This window comes from Lagenorhynchus albirostris, chromosome 19 (genome assembly GCF_949774975.1).
Source record: "Lagenorhynchus albirostris chromosome 19, mLagAlb1.1, whole genome shotgun sequence".
Lineage (NCBI taxonomy): Eukaryota > Metazoa > Chordata > Mammalia > Artiodactyla > Delphinidae > Lagenorhynchus > Lagenorhynchus albirostris.
The window spans coordinates 54,037,910-54,060,208 of record NC_083113.1 but is presented as its reverse complement, the minus strand read 5'-3'; the positions used below and the strand labels follow the sequence as shown (position 1 = coordinate 54,060,208).

At 43.9% G+C, this 22,299-nt stretch overlaps 1 protein-coding gene across 1 annotated transcript in view; it reads right to left on the bottom strand.

The window, feature by feature from the left end:
• Positions 1-8,975: 8,975 nt before the first annotated feature.
• Positions 8,976-22,299, bottom strand: part of PLCG2 (phospholipase C gamma 2) — a 146,045-nt gene continuing 132,721 nt past the window's right edge. The window contains exons 31-33 of the mRNA XM_060131083.1: positions 19,530-19,618; positions 10,010-10,194; positions 8,976-9,314 (exon numbers count right to left, since the gene is read on the bottom strand). Of these exons, the coding sequence (XP_059987066.1) occupies positions 9,272-9,314; positions 10,010-10,194; positions 19,530-19,618 (317 nt within the window). The 3' untranslated portion in view covers positions 8,976-9,271. The remainder of the gene's footprint in view (positions 9,315-10,009; positions 10,195-19,529; positions 19,619-22,299) is intronic.

Sequence of the window (22,299 nt, the reverse complement as noted above, 5' to 3'; positions counted from 1 at the left end):
ATCTTGGTTCTTACAATGCCTGATTTATTTGCATAGAAACAACATCTTTCTTTTAGGGCAAGGCATATCCCACTCTGTTCAGCTGTCAGCAAGTCTAAGCCCCTCCTATTTTGTAGGACTACCTCGGCCAATGAATCTAATTGGTCCTGTAAGTCCTGAATGGTACCAGAGAGGGCTCCTATATCTTCTATTAATTGCCTAGATAGCTGATTATAGGAATGAAGGGAAACCCCAAGGCCTATACTTCCTGTGGCCACAGCTCCCGTAATTCCTAATCCTACCAGGAGGGGTATGACTGTAATGGCTCGTTTGGTTCTCCCTGCCCAAAGGTCAAAGCTGGGAATGGGCAATGGGGTGTCTCCCGAGATCAGGTCTACATTGGGGACGAGGGTGGCTAGGGTGCAGACCCCTGTCCAGTTCGGGGGTAAATAGGTGTATGCTATGTTATTTCCGCAGACAAAAACAGTGGTGTTAGGACTACAGAGGGAGGAGTTCACGGGGATATACTGACTACATCTAGTGGATGAAAGGATTCCCAAGTCAATACTGGCGTTAGAGAGGGAATCGTTCTTGACAAAGCACGAGGTATTAAAGGTGGTTGAAAATTCTGAAAATTGTATGGGGAATGGCTCGGGGAGTAAAGTAGGGGTACATTGTTCGTTGATATTTAAATTGGCGAAGGTGGGGATGGCTATAGGGCGGGGCGGTCCTTGTGGAAGGCAAAGCCAGCAATCCTGTGCTAAGTTGGGGTTGGTAGCATTCAAAAGTATAAAAGTAGCTTTTAGTATAATCATGGTCCGGGGGTCCAATTCAGAGGGATTGACCTTAGGGAGAATTAGGGGGTGGTAGTTAAGCTTTGGGTACAGATGTCGATAGACCTCTTCTATTTGTCTTTGGGTTTCTATCTGGCGTATTCCGTCCTGGGGCCCCCCACCGTCTGACATATGTGTGGGGGCCCTGGTATTCCAGCATACCGGGGTCCCGGGGGTGCCAGTGCATCCAGCCTGAAGGTATCTATTACCCTCATAATGGTGGGGCTTTTATTATTCTGTAGTATGTCAGTGAAATAAGTCTGGTTATTGGCCCCTATACATTGTTTCTAAGAGGAATAGCACATGCTATGCATTGATTCCTGGACGGTAGAACAGGGGCAAGTAGCAGGTTCACGAGGAGGGAGTGGGTATGGCTGAGGGTTACGGTAGCATTTCCAGCCTGAAGGGGCCCCGGTAACCCCATATGTCTGCTCAAGATATGCAATTATGCCCCCGCAGTTCTGCATAAGAGCATGAGCATGGGGGGGGGGAGCAGGAGTCTCGCTAGTACCTCCCCTACAGTCGCACGGTGCACCATATAGTTGTTGCATTAAAGTATTTTTATCGGGGGGAGGGTTGAGTCCTCCCCTCGTGGCCCAAGGATTGAGGGTTAGGACTATCATTAGGGCTATCAGCAGTACCTTGGTCATCATGTGGGAGGGTACGGCGCAAGGTCAGTTTGAGGGGATTGTCCTTACTCCGGTCAACAGTCCAGGTGACGTCAGCTTTAGTGGACTTGATGAGGTCAGAAAATGGATCCACCGGCTTGACGTGGGTGTAATGGATCCAGGCAGCTATGCTGTCCACCTTGATGGCCGTCAGCGTCGTCAGGATGATCTGGTAAGGTCCTTTCCACCTGGGTTCTAGGGTCTCTTGTCGATGGCATTTGACAAGGACCCAGTCACCTGGCCGGAGCTGGTGTGGAGTAGGCGGGGGCCCTGTTGCATATAGCTCTTTTAGTTTGGGCCAGATTGTCTCGTGTGTCTGCTGTAAGGCGATCGGTTGTCAGCGATGACCCGTTGACCTGATGTCTGGTGGGCTCGGGGGCATCCCGGACGAGCCCCCAAATGAAATTCCCACGGTCGCGAGACCCCTCCACAAGACCACCGGAGTCGAGAGTCAAAGCCAAACGGCAAGGGTCATTTATTGCAGGTTCGAACCTGGACCTCCGCTCACTCGTTGCCGGTGACGCTAAGAGGTCGGTGTATGACATTTTTAAGTGCTGTTGGATTCAGTTTGCTAATGTTTGGTTGAGAATTTGGGGGACTACATTCATCAAAGATATTGGCCTGTAATTTTCTTTTTTGGTAGTGTCTTGGGTTTTGGTATCAGGGTGATGGTGGCTTCATAGAATGTCTTTGGGAGTGTTCCTTCCTGTTCATTCTTTAGGAAGAGTTTGAGGAGGATCGGTATAAGTTCTTTGTAAGCAAGCCTGCTTTTACATTTCTACCAAGCAGAGCAGCACTTCCAATATTTAAAAAAGAAATAAAACACACTATAGAGCTAAAACCACCTTTTCTTATCTCACTCACTGCCTTCCCTCCAACACATTGTCTTGACTTTTGAATGTTCCTCTCTGTCCATTTGTATACGTTTACCTATCTATCCATATGTCTGTTACAAGCAATATGTAATAGTGTTTTGCATGTCGTTTTTTAAATGTGTATAAATGGTATCACTGGGTATGCATGGTTCTGCATTTCGCTTTTCTCAACCTGTATTGTTTAAATGTATCCATGTTGTGTATATGTGCTGAGCTCCATTCCATTTCACCTCCTTATACTATTCCATCTTTCAGATAGCCTGCATTTTCCTGCATGTCCTCCTACTAATTTGTGTTGTTACATTTTTTTCCTTTGCTATCTTTGAGTGTATGTAGCTCCCTCCACTCAAATTATAGTTGTGAGATCCATCCATGCTGTTACAGCTCAGTGATTTGTAGTCGCTGTGTTTGCTCCATTGTGTAAAGACACATGGTTTAACAGTTGTGCAGTAGATGGACAGTAGAACTCTTTCAGGTTTTGCCTAGTGTGAATCACAGTACTACAGACAGTCTTGTACATGTCCTTTGGAGGCATAGGTATGCACTTCTAGTAGGTATACAGTTGTCCCTCCAGTATCTGTGGGGGACTGGTTTTAGGACCTGCTGTGCTACAATACTCCCAGGATGCTTAAGTCTCACAGTCGGCCCGCCTTATCCGCGGATTCGGCTCCTGCAGAGTCAGCCAGTGTGGATTGGAAACATAGTACATTACCTGAAGTTTTGTTGAATCCACGGATGCGGAACCCGCAGATACTGAGGGCCAACTGTATTTAGGAGTGGAATTGCTGGTCATAGGGTATGCACGTGGTTATCTTCGGTAGAGAGAGTCAAACGTCTTTACAATGTAGTTTGCTACCAATTTACAGAACAACCAGCTGCTCTACATTCTTGCTAGCAATTGATAGTATTGTTAGGCTTTTCAGTTTTTGCCACTCCAGTAAGCAATTAGTGGTATCTTATTGTCTTAATTTGCATTTTCTCTTACAGATAATGAGTAAGCATCTTTTCATTTGCCTGTCAGCCATTTGGATGTACTCTTGTGAGGTGCTTATTTATGAAATACAGCTTTCCCTAATGAATTATGTTATTGATTTAGAGGGATGGAGTCACATTTTGACTGAGGTTCTTTGTCAGATAGATTGTTAGAAATGTCTTCTTCCATCCTGTTGCTTGCCTTTCCATTCTACTAATTATATGTTCTGATAAACAGCAGCTCTGAGCTCTAGCAGAGTCTAATTTTGTCTTCCTTCAGGGGTAGTGCTTTTGGTGTTCTGCTGAAGCAACTGCTCTCTACTCTAAGATTGTGAATGCCTTCTGCAACTGTTACTGTTTTATCTTCTCCATTTTGATTTGTAATCTAACTGGGCTTGATTTTTTTTTTTTTTGGCTGCGTTGGGTCTTCATTGCTAAGCGTGGGCTTTCTCCAGTTGCAGTGAGCGGGGGCTACTCTTCGTTGTGGTGCCTAGGCTTCTCATTGCGATGGCTTCTCTTGTTGCGGAGCACGGGGTCTAGGCGTGCAGGCTCAGTAGTTGCAGCACGCGGGCTCTAGAGTGCAGGCTCAGTAGTTGTGGTACACGGGCTTAGTTGCTCTGCGGCACGTGGGATCTTCCTGGAGCAGGGATTGAACCCGTGTCCCCTGCATTGGCAGGCGAATTCTTAACCACTGTGCCACCAGGGAAGCCCTAACTGGGCTTGATTTTTGTGTGGTGTAAGTAGGGGTCAGATTTCGTGTCTATTGGTGATGCCAAAATGAATTTGCTTAATAGATATAAATAAATAAATAAATAAATAAATAAATGGCAAAAACTAAGAGTACTGACTCACAGCCAATGATCAATTGAGTTTCCACTGGACACAATTTGCATTTCTAGGGGCAAGAATCATCTGAATTACTCACAGTGGAAGGTGTAGAATCAGATCATCAGGACAGCTGGTAGCCTAAACATGTATCGTTCTTTGAATTCTCCTTTGAACCAGTTGTAACATTTTCTTGGTTCCTTTGTTAATAAAGGAGTTAAATAAATTTTTGGACATGTGTTCAATTTTATATCTTTATGAGAGTTATGATTTTATCTGTTTTTAAAAAATGACCTTTTAGCAGTTCTAATTCCTTTGCTTTTTACTCCTCCCTGTTTACCTTCAAGTGCAAGGGTTTGTCATAGATTGTTCTCAAGTTTTTGGACCAGGGTGACTCGTCCAGTCATCAGTGGATGAGGGCTGGGGATAAAACAGTTGTAAGGTACACAGTGTGGCTTCCTGCCCACGGGACTTGATGACAAGAAAATACAATGGCTGACAGCTCTCCTGTGCCCTATCACTTAGTCGAGAAATACAGGTGTTTTTAGTAACATTATTGCCCCTCTAGCACAGAGCATTCTTCCAAAGACTGACAAATTGCAGAGTGGTCACGTGTTCGTTTTAGAAACTTGGGTTTCTACATAGAGTGAGCTTTTGCTGAAAGTAAGACCAGTAACCTAGAGAAAAGAGTAAAGGATAGAAAAACCGATTGTTTAAAGAGAATTGTAACTGTACCTATCTTGTGACTGACCTATTTCTTGTTTTTAGGAGAACAAAAAAAGTGAATAGCATTTAAAAACAATAACAACAAAATGCTTCCGGGTAGATTGCTGTATTCAATGAGACCAAATTTTATTTTTTTTAATGTGACACAGCCGTTAAACTTTCACGTTAACAACAGCCAACGTTTGTGTAACTCATTCACACGATCTTCTGTGTACACACAAGCACACACTACATAAAATATAAATTAAGCTTTAATAATGAAACACATTTACAAATGCATCTTCTTAAAGCCCAGCAAAAAGTAAGAAATATGGACACTTCTGAGACAGGATCACTGTAGAAGCTGGCTCTTCAAGAAGAAAATATTTTGAGAATGAAAAGCCTGAGGCAAATCACTGAGTATTCTTCAAACGCCAGTTTTGTAATTCTCCATATTTCTTAATCTACCTATTAGCTTTCTGTTGGCAAGAATATAGCTTTTAGGGTTGTCTCCAAAAAGTTAGATGTCACCTAAGTAGAAAGTTCAGCTGCATTCCTTCTGAAACTTAAAAGAAGTAGAGCCCCTTTTAGCTGTCCTTATTTCCAAATACGACTCATCCTTAGTGGCCCTAGATCAGCGACTGTAAAATTTTATGTTCAGAGACCTCAGCAGTGAATTTTGAAAACCGGTGTATGCCCTTACACATTTCCAAATTGATGTCTAAAATTTCTCATCCTAAATAGTTGCAAAGGATCGAAGTGCCGGCATGTTGTAGATGCTGCAAAACGGTTACATCCCCTTTAAATTTAGCCAAGAGGCTCTAAGTACAATAGGTGGTAGCCACTACCATCCTTTCAAAAAATTAAACAAGGCAATTTTTTAATGGTAGGAAATGCTACATTTTTCGTTTTTACTCACTGAATTTGTATTTTTATTCTACTTCCCCCTCAAAATTTTAGCCCAATTATTCTTGGCTTTTATGTTGTTTAGTTGCATATCTGTAACAAAATTACATATCCTGTCATCATAAGGCTCTTACATATTTTAAACTTCTTCTGGACTGAGTTTAATAAACAAATAGGGTGCACATTTTAATAAAGTACTAACTAAACACAGTAACATTTCATTGGCCATGTATCACTTACGGAGCTGAAGAAGGCTTCTCCCTCCAACTATTTCATCTCTGTATAGATTAATATTATCTTTGTTAGAATTGTCACGGTACAGTATCACTTCTATTCTCCCTTTTCGATTTTATGTATGGAAATATTGGTGGTCTTTCACAGAGATAGATGGGAACAGAAAGAATTATGTGACAGCAGCGTAGCTGAATTCTTCCAACTCCTTCAGAACTACATGCTAAAGTAAATACTCAGACATCTTGGGTGTTCCTTCAATTTTGTTGGCAGCAAAGAATTGGGAACCACCAGCATTGCAGAAGGATTTGTATCCTGTTAAAGAGGCTCTCACTTTCCAAACACCATATTTTGATGTTTACATCTTGAGTCATGCTCTACAGTCAGACTGACTATGGGGAAAGATGTTTTCTTCGGTAAGGAGAGAAAAGGGCATTTTCTCGGGCAGATGAATCTTAGGAAAGAGTACAGTAGGAAGGGGAGGTCTGAAAATTGATCCCCTAAAACTAACTCCCTGGAAAGGTCTGGTAGATTGCTAGGGGTAAGACTGGCCCACTTTAAAAATTATTGGCCTTGGGGGCTTAAGTTTAGTTTTTATTTAACTATGTCATAAAGCATATAAATTATTAGATTATGCCGCCTTCTTAATTAATAGAGCAGCAGGTCCTCAAACGTATTCCACTGTAACTAGTCCCGTAAGATGTTTGTTGGCAAAAGGGTTCTCAGATCAAATTTGGGAAAGGGATATTCTACACCCCTCTTCACTGTGCACATTAGAATAGCCAAGTTTTACAGTAGAGAAATTAACTTTCTATAACCTAAATTTCACAAACTCAAATGATCTAACCAGCCTCCTCCATTTATATTTCCACGTAATAATGGATGTTCACCATTTCCTTCATCAATTAGAATAAAGACTATTTTACACATAGGCAATCACGGCTTGACTCCATCGATGTTCCTGCTATTTCAGGTTGTTCCTATCAATCACGATTCTCCTTGACCTGAACTGGCTGTGCTCATTACATGGCTGTTAAACCACAATCTCAGCTAGATATTTTATACTTAGGTTATGTGGCATCTGGGCCCCTCACTTTCTCTGTGTCTAAACCTAGAGAATCCTCCCACCACCAAGAACCAGATTAATGTGTTACCCTATTAAGGGGAGAGTGTAGTGCCAAAGCAAATATTCTCTAATGGTGGATTCAAGTCACTGTAGCACGGAGGAGCAGGAGCCGGTTTTAGGGGAGAGGGTTCTTCCCAGCACCATCGAGAGTATAAACCCTCTCATGTGCCTGCTCTGTCTCTGCATGAGTATGGCTCGGTATGGATTCTACGAGATAGCAGCTGAAAAGATGCTTAGCTTCTGCCTTCTGTGCTACCACTTCTTAATTTTTTTTGACACAGTAGCAGAAAATCCATTTTAAGCAGAAAGGGGATCCTGGTCTTACCTTTTGGCTTTAAAATGGAGTGAGGTGGAAGGTTTATGTCTTTTATTCATCCCTAGCTGAAAACAGGTAATGACATCAACACCTGAGCTTGTAGAGGTAATGCTGGAGCCAAAAGGGGCTTGTGGCTGGAGGTGCAATAATTAGGCTCCAGTGGCTTCCTGGCCAACAGCCAATGGGGCCCTGGCTACAGAGTCTGAAAATTCCCTCCATGCAGTGTTCAATTCAGTGCCTTTTCCATCTAACCTTTCTTGAATGTTGATTTGAATATTTGCTACCAACAGGAATGTTCTTCCCTCAGTTGCTGGCTGCCAAATTAAATAGCAACTCCAACTCAAGGAATAACTAAGTAATAAGAGCAGCCTGACCAAGGTGAGGCTGTTAGGAATACTCAGGGCTTCGTGGAAGATAAAATGCATTTCTTTTAGAAGCACATGGATAGGTTCCATGAGACCGGTAACCATGGCTTTTTTTCTTCTTTCCTTAATTTTTTTGAGACCTGGAACCCCCAGACTTTGGCACAGTGCTTGGTGTATGGAAGTACTTGATGAACTTGCGTGGAATGGAGGGATGGGGTCTTTTGATGAGACAGAGCATGGCTGCCTTTAAGGTACTCTCCAGCTAATTCGTACACGCTAAACCCAGGATAATAAGGGGTGGGCGGAGTGGATTTCTAGGACACAGTTCCATCCAAGTAAAGCCACCAAGACTGACTGCTGGTTTGTGGCTCCCCAGCAGTCACTTGTTTCCCATAGTTCCCTTTTGTCTCCTAAGTTAGTTCTCAGTTCCCTCTGACCAAGTCGTGGCTCTACGGACCACTCCCCACCCCCCGCACACTATCCTTGCCTTGAAAAAGCCTTATTAAAGCATCACACTGTACAAATCATTAAACTGCATCTCAAGATGTAGAGGAGGATCATCTTGTCCTAGGTCGGTCTGCCCCTTTGTGGGTGGCCGAATCTGAGATTTTCTGTAGTTTCCTAAGGCTTCACTCACTGCTCCAGAAAACTGGATAATCCAGAGAGCCTACCCTGTATCACGCCGTTTAAGCAGTGAGTGACCTCTTGCCTGTGGACAGCTGCAGACCCGGAACTTCCCTGTGGCTATGCAGCCAGCTCATAAGTGGACGGAGCAGGGGTGAGTGAGAAGCTGGCCGCGCCTTCAGGGGCTCTGATCAGCTCTGTAAATCAAAGAGGCCCCAAGATTTCCACCCTTGACCCCCACTGCCCCAGTCACGAAGCAAGTCTCTGACTTAATGGATGGGCTCCACCCCCAGCCCCGTGTCGTGTATGGCAGCAGGTCGGTTCAGCCTGCTGGTGGTAGTGCTTTGACCCGGGGCAGGGCTAGGGCTCCTCTCTGGGCCCTGGTAAATTCTGATGGCCTTAAGGGTGTTCAAATCGTTTCCAGAATCTAATGAATTAGTTCCTTAGAGATGGGGCTCATCTTCTGTGGAAGTCAGTTACCTGGGTCTTTAGGGGCCAGGGAAGGAATCCTGCTCACTCTACAGGTCGTGCACAGAAGCTCTAACCGATCAAGAGTTGCATTGCTTTTATTCAGTGAGGTCTGGAACACGAGAGGCCGAATGTGAGCAGGTTTTGGGGGTCCTCTATAGAGACTATAAGTTAAGAAATTGTCCAAGACGAGAAAGTTACCAGGAAATTACCCCAACTCATGCCACTTGGGTCGACTTCAGAAACGTCATCTCGCTGACAGGCTTGAGGAGAGGATGACCTCACACATGAGCATGTTCCCAGGGTCCGAAGAGAGCACACAGTCCTACATGCAAACACACGCGCACACACGACACCTTTACACATGGAGCCCGGCTTCTATGAGTAGAACTTGCTGTTGCTGACTCTCTTCTCTCTTAACCTGAAATGAAACAGATTTCACCGTCATCCATTAGTCTAGGACATGGGCCACGTGCTGAACTCTGACATTTCTCTGTCCACACATGTGCAGGATATTCGGGGCTGCAGGGTACAGGGCAGAGTTGGAAGAAGTGAGTCCCTGGCAAAGACACGTAACTTCCGTGGATCTGTTTCCTCACTGGTCGTTGTCCTGGGGTCACTGCTACTGTGTAGGCGTGGTCAAGATGAAATGAAAGTAACGTGGTAAGGAGTCTCCATGCTGTTTGCAACAGAGGTTGCTGCTGGCGTTTTCTTGACGATAGCTCTTGGTGGAGCAGGACTGCCTGGCACACTTGGCTGGCCCTCCTTACGCGTCCGTAGCACAATTCAAAGCATCTCTTGTTGCGGAGGGGGAGGGATTCTGTTTCGATTTAGGAACCACTGGACTAGCCCATGCTTGGGAAGTCTGGAAGCGTTCCTTAAACAGTAGTGGTCGTGGCTTATTTGCACTCTGACACTCAAGTGTCCCTCTCATGAGGACAGTTCGGCTTAGGGAAGGTGCAGATGCTTAAGCTCTAACTGTAAGTAATAGATGGAGCAAAGAGAAGTAGAGTCAAGGGTATCAGGACTTCTAAAGATGGAGGCTTTCCCGCAGCCCTGGCCCCAGGGCCCAACATCACAATGGCTACAGGGTCTGCGGGCGGGGGGCTGACCCACCTGCGGTTGCACTTCTCCTGGTACAGCTGCAGCTGGTTCTCGTTGACGTTGAACTCTCTGACCAGGGCATCCCGGTTGGCGCTGCGCAAGTTCTGGTGTGTGTCGTACAGAAAGAGCTGGTTGTTCAGTTCTTCTTGCCGCCTCCGCAGCTGGCGGCAGGAGGAGTAAAGCTCCTCTTCGCTCTCCTGGAGAACAGAGGTGAGAACAACCATGTGGGCACAGTGTCCTCCAAACCAGGATGTGGGGCATGGCACCTGGAGGGTGTGAGGGAAGGGAGCACAGGGCAGACCTGTCATCTGCTGGGACCTTCCCAGAAAATCTAGGGCCTCTTTTCACCAAAGATAAACTTACTCCACGGGAAGCAAGCAGTTTAGAAACTCTGGTTCTCGAGGAGGGGGAGCTTTACTGTGAAACACTGAAATAACAAATGCACTGCCCGCTGATCCTGTTTCTTAATCAAATCTCTTTTTTCGTGGGTCTGTGTCACCTTCTGGCTCTCATCCAAATGCAAAGGCTCTGTGCTTATAGTGGAACACAGCAGGTGAGGCAGAGGGCAGCCTGGATGGGAGGTAGATTAGTGGTGGCCTGGGGGCTGGAGTGAGTGGAGACAGCTAATGAGCAGGAGTTGCTTTCTGGGGTGATGAAAGTATTCCCAAACTGGTCATGATGATGGTTACACAACGCTGAATAGACTAAAAACGACTGAACTGTATGCTTTTAAGTGGGTGGAATGTACAGTATACGAATTATAGCTCAATAAACTTGTCACCCCCGCTGTGGCAAAAAGAGGCAGGGAAACATTAGGCTATACCCCCAGAGATGGGCTTGTCACTCTGGCCAGTAACGACGACTCCCCTGTCACCGCCGCCTCCAGGCGTGTGACCCAAGCCAGGCAGATGGGTAGCAGCCCTGGGCCTCTGGTCAGTGCTCTTGGTAAAAAGCAAGTTTCTTTTCTTGGGGATCAGTGGAAAGAGTGATGATTGTTTCCAGTTGCTAGCGGTCCCTTTGCTATCGCGTCGAGAAAGAGAGGGAAACAGAGCCACTGGGAGAGCACCTGGATCCAGCCATGACTGTAACAAGCCCTACTCCTAAACCCCGCAGTTGTCCGAGCCAAAATATTCCCCCCATTATGCTAAGGGGAAAAAAAAATCTTATCGGGTAAGGTGTTTGTATTTCAGCATGGGAGGAGGAGGGTGTGTTGCCTCACTGATGTTTTTAAAAGGTCTCTGTTGTGCAAAGGATGGCTACTCAGGGGGTGGGTCTAGTGGCTGTTACCACTGGTGCAGTAGGTCGAGAGACTCCAGGGCTACAAAAACGGGCATCCATATACACAAGTGGGCTGCTTTTGTCATTTATTTTTATAAAACGTGGCTTAGACCATAGCTTGGTCTGAAATTTTTTTCTCACCTTAACGACCTAATAAACCATCATGGATATCCCCGGGGTAACAGGGAGAACTCTGACTTTGGAGAGTGGGGAGAGAGGTGGGAAAGGTTATTCTAGCCAGTGGCACAGTGCCGAGGAGTAAAATGATGATTGTCTTTGCACAAGGAGTGGAGGTAAAATGGGTAGTTCTTGGTAACTGATTCAATGTACTGAGTGAGGCACTGGCAAGGGTCCATAGTGACTTCTCTTAAACGTTTATCCTTCCTCAAGGAGACCAGCTTTCCTTCCTATTAAAACTAAAGCAAAACAAAACGAAAGCCACATTGAAGTTTTCACGCTGTACTACAAATGGTCTCTTTTCACCTGCTCTCCGCCTAGAAGAAAACAACTTACGTTGCTTTCATGTATGTAATGATGAGTAGCACTGATGTATATACACTACCAATTGTAGAAGAGATAGCTAGTGGGAAGCAGCCGCATAGCACAGGGAGATCAGCTCGGTGCTTTGTGACCACCTAGAGGGGTGGGATAGGGAGGGTGGGAGGGAGGCTCAAGAGGGAGGGGATATGGGGACATATGTATGCATATGGCTGATTCACTTTATTATACAGCAGAAACTAACATTGTAAAGCAATTATATTCCAATGAGGATGTAAAAAGAAAAATACACCTTTTCCACTAATGCTTTTAAAATTGCAGGCCTTTGTCTCCTTTTCTGAATCCCAAAGCATTTACAGCTGTGATATAATTTAGTCCTATGAGATACAACATACATTCAGAAAAGTACGTAAAACATATATACAGTTTAGTGAATAACTATAAAGCAAACAGCTATGGAGACACCAGCAAGTCAAGAAACAGAGCATGGTCTACTCTGTGTACCCCTCCCAATCAAGATTCCCTCCTTCCCTCTTAGAATTTTGTGATAATTATTTCCTGGCTTTCTTTTGAGTCTGAGTTGTCACAAAAATTTAGTTTTTCTTTTCCAAGTCAATGGTTATTTCTGTTTTCTAATACATGTATCTTACCATTGCTTCTTGCATTACATTCCTTCTTGCTTACCATGGTCATTCTTTTAGCAAAGCTTATTAGTACTACATTATCTGTCTTTGCATTTCTGAAAATACCTTCATTTTGCCCTCGCTCTTGAATGGTAGCTCTTAGGATGTAGAATATCTAGACCCACAGCTGTGTATCTAAGGCATGTTGAAGGTATCCCTTAGTCTTCAGGCTGCTCTTGCTATACATGGAAGCACTGCTATCATGTGTCAGTCGTCTGTAGTTAATCTGTCTTTTCTTTTATAATTTTCTCTTTACTCTGTATTCTGCCATTTCAGTAGAATATGCCTGAATGTGGGTCTCTATACTGCTCTGTTTATAGTTGGAGGATGCTTGTCTCTTCAATGCTGGAACATTCTCAGCCATGGTTATTCCAATGTTGGAGCTTCTCATTTTACGCTTTTTTTTTTTTTTTTGCTCTTTTAGTATTTTTACCTTGTCTTGCTGTATTAAAGCAAATTCCCCAAACACAATCTTCACATTTATTAATTCTTTCCTTAACTGTACCCATTCTGTAATTTCCTACTTATTAAACTTTAAAAACTTTTTTCAGGACGTTTTGATTCGTCTTTCCAGGGATTTCTTTATTGGTCCTTTCATTCCTACCTTTTCTGATTAATATTAAGAAGGGTGGCTCTTTTTAAAATCCATGCATCCACTGGGTTCCCTTTTAAATTTTTTTTTAAATTTCAAAGTTATTTTCAGATTCACTGGAGTCAATTCTCTTGCTTTTGTGCTTGTGAGATATATTAGCATTATTTTCCTTGAGTGTTAAAATTTTAATGTGCAAGCTCATCTGGAATGGGAAGTTTCTTTCCTCCTTCAGTCTATACACCGGCATCTGGTTTTCTGAATGCTCTAAATGGGGGACTCCCAAGGGCAGGGCCAGCAGTGTTACAGTGATAGTCTGGGGCTCTAGGTTCTCAGGAACACTACTAACCCTGTTTGTGTCCTGGCTGCAGGGCTGTATCCATTTTTATCCCATCCCCTCAAGCAAGCAGCTGACCGCTGGCCTAAGTCCTGGGCACCTGCCAAATCTCTTTTTATGAAGGGTGTTTCAGAAGAGTGAAGCCCACTGGCCCCAGGCCATCTATCTGTGTACAGCCTATGCACAGTCCCATTTGTATTAGCACCCACAAATGAAATACATAAATTATGTATCCAAACACAAGGAGTAATAAGAAGAACAAAAGGCTAAGGAAAGACTGAATCAGTGAAGATAAATTTAGAAATGGCTGAACTGGTAAACCCAAATACAAAATAAATGCAAGAGCGAGGTTGTTTTATGGGAAAAATACAGAGTCAATGAAGTAGATAATCTGTTATCTATACTAATCTAGGAAGGTATGGAAGGCTTGATTTGTGACCCAGGATATGATCTATCCTGGAGAATGTTCCATGAGCACTTGAGAAGAAAGTGTATTCTGTTGTCTTTGGATGGAATGTCCTATAAATATCAGTTAAGTCCATCTTGTTTAATGTATCATTTAAAGCTTGTATTTCCTTATTTATTTTCATCTTGGATGATCTGTCCATTGGTGATAGTGGGGTGTTAAAGTTCCCCACTATGATTGTGTTACTGTCAGTTTCTCCTTTTATGGCTGTTAGCATTTGCCTTATGTATTGAGGTGATTCTATGTTGGATGCATAAATATTTCCAATTGTTATATCTTCTTCTTGGATTGATCCCATGATCATTATGTAGTGTCCTTCTTTGTCTCTTGTAATAGTCTTTATTTTAAAGTCTATTTTGTCTGATATGAGAATTGCTACTCCAGCTTTCTTTTGATTTCCATTTGCATGGAGTATCTTTTTCCATCCCCTCACTTTCAGTCTGTATGTGTCCCTAGGTCTGAAGTGGGTCTCCTGTAGACAGCACATATACGGGTCCTGTTTTTGTATCCATTCAGCCAGTCTGTGTCTTTTGGTGGGAGCATTTAATCCATTTACATTTAAGGTAGTTACCAATATGTATGTTCCTATTACCATTTTCCTAATTGAATTGATTTGCATTTGTTATTAGAGGTCTTTTCCTTCTCTTGTGTTTCCTGCCTAGAGAAGTTCTTTAGCATTTGTTGTAAAGCTGGTTTGGTGGTGCTGAATTCTCTTAGCTTTGGCTTGTCTGTAAAGGTTTTAATTTCTCCGTCGAATCTGAATGAGATCCTTGCTGGGTAATCTTGGTTGTAGGTTTTTCCCTTTCATCACTTTAATATATCCTGCCACTCCCTTCTGGCTTGCAGAGTTTCTGCTGAAAGATGAGCTGTTAACCTTATGGGGATTCCCTTGTATGTTGTTTTTCCCTTGCTGCTTTTAATATTTTTTCTTTGTATTTTATTTGATAGTTTGATTAGTATGTGTCTTGGTGTGTTTCTCCTTGGATTTATCCTGTATGGGCCTCTGTGCTTCCTGGACTTGATTATTTCCTTTCCCGTATTAGGGAAGTTTTCAACTATAATCTTGTCAAATATTTTCTCAGACCCTTGCTTTTTCACTTCTTCTTCTGGGACCCCTATAATTCGAATGTTGCTGCAATTAATGTTGTCCCAGAGGTCTCTGAGACTGTCCTCAATTCTTTTCATACTTTTTTCTTTATTCTGCTCTGTGGTAGTTATTTGCACTATTTTATCTTCCAGGTCACTTATCCGTTCTTCTGCCTCAGTTATTCTGCTATTGATCCCTTCTAGAGAATTTTAAATTTCATTTATTGTGTTGTTCATCATTGTTTGCTCTTTAGTTCTTCTAGGTCCTTGTTAAACGTTTCTTGTATTTTCAGCATTCTGTATCCAAGATTTTGGATCATCTTTACTTTTATTACTCTGAATTCTTTTTCAGGTAGACTGCCTATTTCCTCTTCATTTGTTTGTTCTGGTGGATCTTGTCTTTCTGGTGGGCAGGACCATGTCCGGTAGTGTGTTTTGGGGTGTCTGTGACCTTATTATGATTTTAGGCCGCCTCTCTGCTAATGGGTGGGATTGTGTTCTTCTCTTGCTAGTTGTTTGGCATAGGGTGTCCAGCACTGTAGCTTGCTGGTCGTTGAGTGGACTAATGTGGCTCTGTTTATGTACTGAATTTTTTAACTCAAAAGATAATTTTTTTTTTGGTTTCAAATTCCAGAAGGTCTTTTTTAGAGCTTTAATGTACCTCCAAAATAAATCACTGATGTGTTAGGGTTCTCATAAGATGCTTCCGGCAGCTCTAGTTCAACTGCCAGGCACCTGTACCGGGTATTCACCTGGTCTTTCCTAGTCGCTACGTGCCTGGTTTTCCACTGCATGCTCACAGCTCTGTATGTGCAGCAGTCCCACCAAGGCACTGGGACACGGTGGAGGCACCTGGTTTCTGCTGTTTGTTTGGGAGCAGCACTGGTCCAGCTCTGGCTGTTGAGGCACGAGGAGGGCCTTTCTCTCTGTCTCCAGGTCTCCCGACTGTAAAGAAGTCTTTCCCAATGTCCAACGCCAGGCCCAGCTCAGCTCCCGAGTGCAGCACCCCCTACTCATCCTCCGGGAGTTCAGTGTGCCCCGCAGCCCTTCTCCAGAGGGATATGTGTGAATCCACACGTCAGCTCCGGCTGAGCCTTGCTGGGAACCACAGACTGTGGTCTTTCCAACTAGGCCACTCTACCCCTTGTACCTTAGTTCCCACCCAGCATGAAGGTGAGCGCTGACGACCCCGGGATCTGTACTCAGAGATCCTGGGGCTGCCAGTTTTCTCAAACGTACCCTCCGGATACTGCCAGCTTGCCCGGCGATAATAATTAGGGTGACTATTCGAGCTTCCGTATTTCTCCTGCTCCATTCTTCTGAATCTCACAAGTCTAGATCATTTGAGTGAAGGAGGCCATTTTCAATTAAGGGCAGGATTGCATATAATACATCAACTTAAAAGAACCTGTTTACTTCCAGAGCACAATTCGACATGTATCCAAAAATATATGGTCTTTTACTTTCCTCTTTGACCTATCATTCCATTGCGAAGTAGCTAGCCTCAGGAAGTAATTTTTAATCAATGTTCTATGAAGACCTTCATTATTATAAAGTAAAAAGGTGCAAACCACCTAACTGTCCGTCAGTGGGAGAAAGGCTAAGTGAATTAGGGACCTCCACCTGATGAAACAGGCATTAATGGCTTTGAAAATGGTAAGAATATGGAAAATGCTTAGCATCATCTGTGAAGTGAATAAAGGGCACATATTCATATTATATGAATCCAACTATGAAAATATCATACGCAAAAAATTATCAGGCAAAGGAAAGATATCAAAATGCTAGCAGTAATTATGTACAGGTGGTTTATGGGATTTTTTCAACCTCCCCCTTCCTTCGTTTTCCTACTTCTCAAATTAAGTATCATAGGTAATAAAATGGTGTTAAAAAGACCCTCTGTAAACCATATATACAGCTAACAGAGTAACAGAATTGATAAGTGATTGTGACATTTAAATGACTTCTTCAGAAAGGGCTCAACGTGCTTACTGACAGCTTTCTGGGGGCTTTAAACTCTTATCGCAGCCAGTGTTTTACGAGTAAACTCCATCTCAGCTCGCACTGGATCAATTCTTTGCTCAGACAAGGCTTTCTGGAAGCTGTTCACCAGAGAGTGTGCCTGGCGTCACAGAGGATACATGATAAATAAAACGCGGTTTGACCTTGGGCACCCAGGTGTCCCGAACACACACCTCTCATCACAGTGTGGGGCACACAGGCCAGACGGTGCCTGTGAATGGCTTACAACCAGGTGACAGATGTGGAATTAAATAAAAGCTCGGGAAGCAGTAGCAAAGATGAAACCTGCACGTACTCGGACAACTCTTCCCCTGGGAACCCCACACAAAGCCCCCTCTTCCCCCCAACCTCTCAGTGGCCTCCCCAGCAGAAGCTTCCCTCATTAAGGAAGTCAAAGCTGGATAAATACATTTTCTTTTAAATACACTAACTGCATGTGCCGCCGGTGCTACCTAGTCATTTAAAGTCTTTATAATGCTTCCAGGTTGTTTAACGACAGCTTTGTAGAGCAGTGTGTAGACGAATGCTCAACGAGGACTACCAGGAAAGGGAGGAACGTATATAAAACTTTCATGTCGGGTTTCCCTGGTGGCGCAGTGGTTGAGAGTCCGCCTGCCGATGCAGGGGACGCGGGTTCGTGCCCCGGTCCGGGAGGATCCCACATGCCGCGGAGCGGCTGGGCCCGTGAGCCATGGCCGCTGAGCCTGCGCGTCCGGAGCCTGTGCTCCGCAACGGGAGAGGCCACAACAGTGAGAGGCCCACGTACAGCAAAAAAAAAAACAAAAAAACTTTCATGTCGAGCATTTCTATCACTTCGAATCATGAAAGATGTAAGGCTCAAGTGAAAACTGATCTTCGTATAAACATTACATTTACTTTGACAGAGTCCAAAGTGCTAACATTTAAAGTGTGTTTCAAAATGGAAAACCTTCATTATCCGTCCCCTTATCTTTTTCAGACAGTTTCATCATCACGAGCTTATTTTATACCAACAAACTGTCACTGAGGTTCTTTGGCCCCACCTACTGTGCCTGGTATTTTTGCATCCTCTTCCACCTTGATGCTTCTAAAATGCTTTTGAAACTATCAAGGTTATCAAAACTGAACGGAAGGCAAACAGCTATGCAGAAAACCTAACGTTAGGCTTTTAACTGCATGGGCGATGACTATGGCTGTTCAAAGGCATCCCCCTCCTTGCCTTCTCTCTTCCCCACTGGATGGTGCTCAGCTCTACAGGCACATCTGGGAGATACTGCAGGTTGGGTTCCAGACCATCCCAATAAAGTGAATAGTGCAATAAAGCGAGTCACACACATGTTTTGGTTTCCTGGTGCATGTAAGAGTCACGTTTCCACTGTACTATATTAACTATGTCTAAAAAACAATGTACCTACCTTAACTAAAAATATTTTATTGCTAAAAAATGCTAACTAACTGTCATCTGAACAAGTCATGGTAATAACAGCCAAGATCACTGATCAGCATAACAAATACAGTAATAATGAAAGAGTTTGAAATATGCAAATTACCAAAACGTGAGACGGAGACATGAAGAGAGCAAATGCTGTTGGAAAAACGGAGCCAACAGACTTGCTGGTCACAGGGTTGCCATAACCCTTTAATTCGTTTTAAAAAACGCAGTATCTGCAAAGCGCAATAAAACAAGGTACGCAACACTGACCAAGCCCACATCAGCCCTCCGGGTTTTCCAGGTTCTCCCAAGAGAACTGGGGCGAGCACAGATTCACCCAGCCCATGCTGAGTGTTGTGGTTAGGGGAGTGGAAAGACCTTGGGAGACTGTACTGGCCACATATGGGGCCTAGTGGGGTTCATTCTATAGGAGAGGCCATCACAGAGACTCGGAAGCTCTAGAATCACAATACATACCCTCAAACCCAAGACCGGAACTACCCGCTCCTCGGTGCTGCGTTCTTAACCTTGGTCCTCACCCACCTTATCTCATCCTCTCTCATAATTCAAGGAGGCCAAGCCCTTTCCATCAAGCCTACCCAAACTGGTTAACCAAAGGAGAGAATAAGTGTCTTCAAGGCTGCTGCAAACCGAAAGAACAAGAAGGCAGGCTCCACCAACAGCACACAGAACCACAAAAGGAGTGCCGCTCGCTGTGGGAACTTGAGGTCCATGAATTCCCTTCCCCAGGACAAGCCATGACAAAGCTTTGCTGGATGCTTGCAGACCTTCGGAAGGTGAGGTAAACCAACAGGTGAGGTAAAGCACGCAGGGAAGATGCGTTTACCTAGAAGAGCACTGTCTTGCCTGGCTCTGGCTAAAATGAAACCAAAGAGCTTCCAAAGAGCTTCTCCCTTTCCAACTACACAACCTCTTCACAGAATCATATAGCATCCTGCCAGAAGAAAAGCCGCTGGAAGGAAAACCCTAGGACCTCGGAGGAAATCTGTAGCTAAAAGGAATCCTTCTTTTATGATGTGGCATGTTTGGCTAGATAATTCTCCATGTGTTCCAAGTCCCTCAGCCATACTCATTGGTCGTCTCCACCCCACCAGCAGACATACATAGCTCAGGGCACCCCAGCTGGAGGGTCTCCACCCACCAGGACTGGCCGCATCTCACAGAAAACCAGGAGGGAAGCCAGCTCCATGTCTTCACTGTAGCCGTTCTTCAGAGGAACAGATCTAAATCCTGCAGAGTGGAAAAACAACACCAAGGCAGGCAGTTAATGTCACACCTTTGCTTTCTTGGAGTACCCAGGGATCACATACCCAGTACAAGGAGCAGAGGAGTCAGTGCCCCATGCTGGGGGCTGACTTCCTTCCTGGATGCCACAGGTCCCACCCTGATGGCTGGGGAGGGAGGCTGCAGAACACAGCCTTGACTGACAGGTCCATCCGGAGAAGTGAAGTTAAAAATACCTGTCATCTAGAAATGAAAATGACTCACTCAGAGCGAATTAAAACCCACAGAACATTGCACATTGAATTCAGAGCGACTACAGCTGTAGTTTCAATTCCTTAAATGCTCCTGATGAGGCCAAAGACTCAAAGGAGTAATGAATCCCCACATTGTTTCTGCACTTAGCCCTTTACAAAGCTTAGGACGAGGGAGCGTTTTCTCTTTAAAGATTTCCAAGGGGAAGAAATCTTCCTGTCCCCTGGCAGTTCACAGCAGCATTGATCATTCTCCTCTAAAAGCCATTCCCAATTTACAATTAGGACCTGTGTCTGACGGTCTTTTAAATGTTTCTTTTTATTTAGGAGAGGGTTGAGGTGGGGCTGAATTCCCCCCACCCCTCCCCATTAAGTAATGTTTAAGGCAACACCTCTCAAGGTTGGTTGGTTTGCTTGTTTTGCTGAAGTAGTATAACTGAATACACAGTAGAAATTAAAGTCTCGCTTCCACACACTCATAACCCCTTATTCCAGAAGGAACCACTGTTAACAGTATCTTTCCAAAATAGCCTATGCATGTTTGTTTCCCTTAAAATCGCAAAGGATAGTACGCTGCCCAGCAATTCTGTACCTTACAGTTTCCATTGACCACTGTATCTTAAGGATTTACTATATAGCCCTAGTATCACTTTGAAAGTTTTTAAATTGAAATATAGTTGACGTACAATATTATGTTAGTTTCAGGTGTATTACATAGTGATTTGATATTTGCATACATTATGAAATGATCACCACAGTAATTCTAGTAACCATCTGTGCCCAAAGTTAGTACAATATTACTGGCCATATTCCTTATGCTTTTATATTATATCCCAGTAGCTTCTTTGTAAGGAGAGATTTGTACCTTGAAAGCTTCTTATTTGCACTGTATCTACTGATTGTCTGGGACAAGCAACGCTCAAAGGAGGGCATGTGGTCTAGTTTCTCTGTGCCTTCCACCACTCAGGTTTTGGCTTGTTTGATGACTATTCTTATTTCTCTTAGAGAACCTGTTTTTAGTCTGTCAGTTGATTTATCACCTTTAAATAATATCTATTGAATCCCTCACTTTGCACTGCTAATGATGAGGAAATTGGCATGCTTACGTAACCCTATAGCTTCTCTCCCTTTTCCTCCCCTAATCTGGGTAAGCTGTATTATTATTTCTCCATCAACATGGTGTGTAATATTTGTGTTCCATTTTGTAACCATAATTCTCCCACAAAGGGAGGCTTAGTTCTGTAAAAGAACGTGACAAGGAACACTTGTATACTCACAACCTAAATCTTACCATTAACCTTTCACTATACTTATGTTTATCCACCCACCAATCTATCACGTGTGATATTTACTTCATATTTCAAAGAAAGATGAAGGCCTCTGTACACTTCTCCTTACGTCAGCATGAATCTCATTAACAAGAAGTCAATATTTGTTCAGTGTCCCTTTTGTGATATAAAATTTACAATGAAATGCACAAATTTTTAAAAATGTCCAATGCTCACCACCTTCTTACTGAACTGAACTTTTCCATCAATATTTTGGCTGGCTAAATTTGTCTTTTGTATTCTTGAATACGAGCTCATGGGACATATACTCCCTGGACTGTGCATGGGTGAACACATCCATCCTGTGATTTTATACTTGAGTGACAGTGTGAGTGGGTATAAAACTCCCAGGTCACACTCTTTTCCCAACACTGCTCTCCTTGAATTTTGCTGTAGAGAAGTTTTCTGCCTATTTTCCCCTTAGAGGTGTTGGGAATTATGGTGATGTGGATCACCTGTGGGTCTTATTAAACTGCAGATCCTGACTCCAGAGGTCTGGGATGGGGCCGAGATTCTGCATCTCTACAGAGCTGATCTGTGAACAGTGCGGAAGCAGTCAGTCTAGGTACTGATTGATGTTAGAACGTGCTGAACTGCTGTGCGCTGTGGCGTTCTGGGGGGCAGCCCGTGCACCCCAAGCAAAGTGGTGCGGCCCAGCGCGTGCCTCCAAAGTTGGAGAGGTGAGCTCTGTCCCTCCTTCGGCTGGACGTCTCCAGTTCCACATACCTCCTGTCACTGCTCAAGCCTCATTTTTAGGAGCAGCCCTTCACATAGATTGGGAGTAGGGCTGAACGGTGTTTGCCAATTTCACTAAAAATAGTTTGGTTCCGTTTTTCTTCTTACTGGTTTTGGTTACATCACAGAGGAAAGGGAAACAGAGACGTCTTTGGACGTAGCATCAGTATTTTTGGCTTATTAGGAGTAGGGGAGGCCCTGAGGGTGGCCTGTGGAGTAGGGAAGAACATGGGGTTTGAATCCCAGCTCTGGTCGGAAAGGTGCGTGACCTTGACCTAGTTAATTAACATCTCTAGGCCCAAAGTGCTTATATTTAAAGAGCGGAGATGATAAAACCCCTTTCACAGGCCTGCTGTGAGGATTAAAAGAGAAA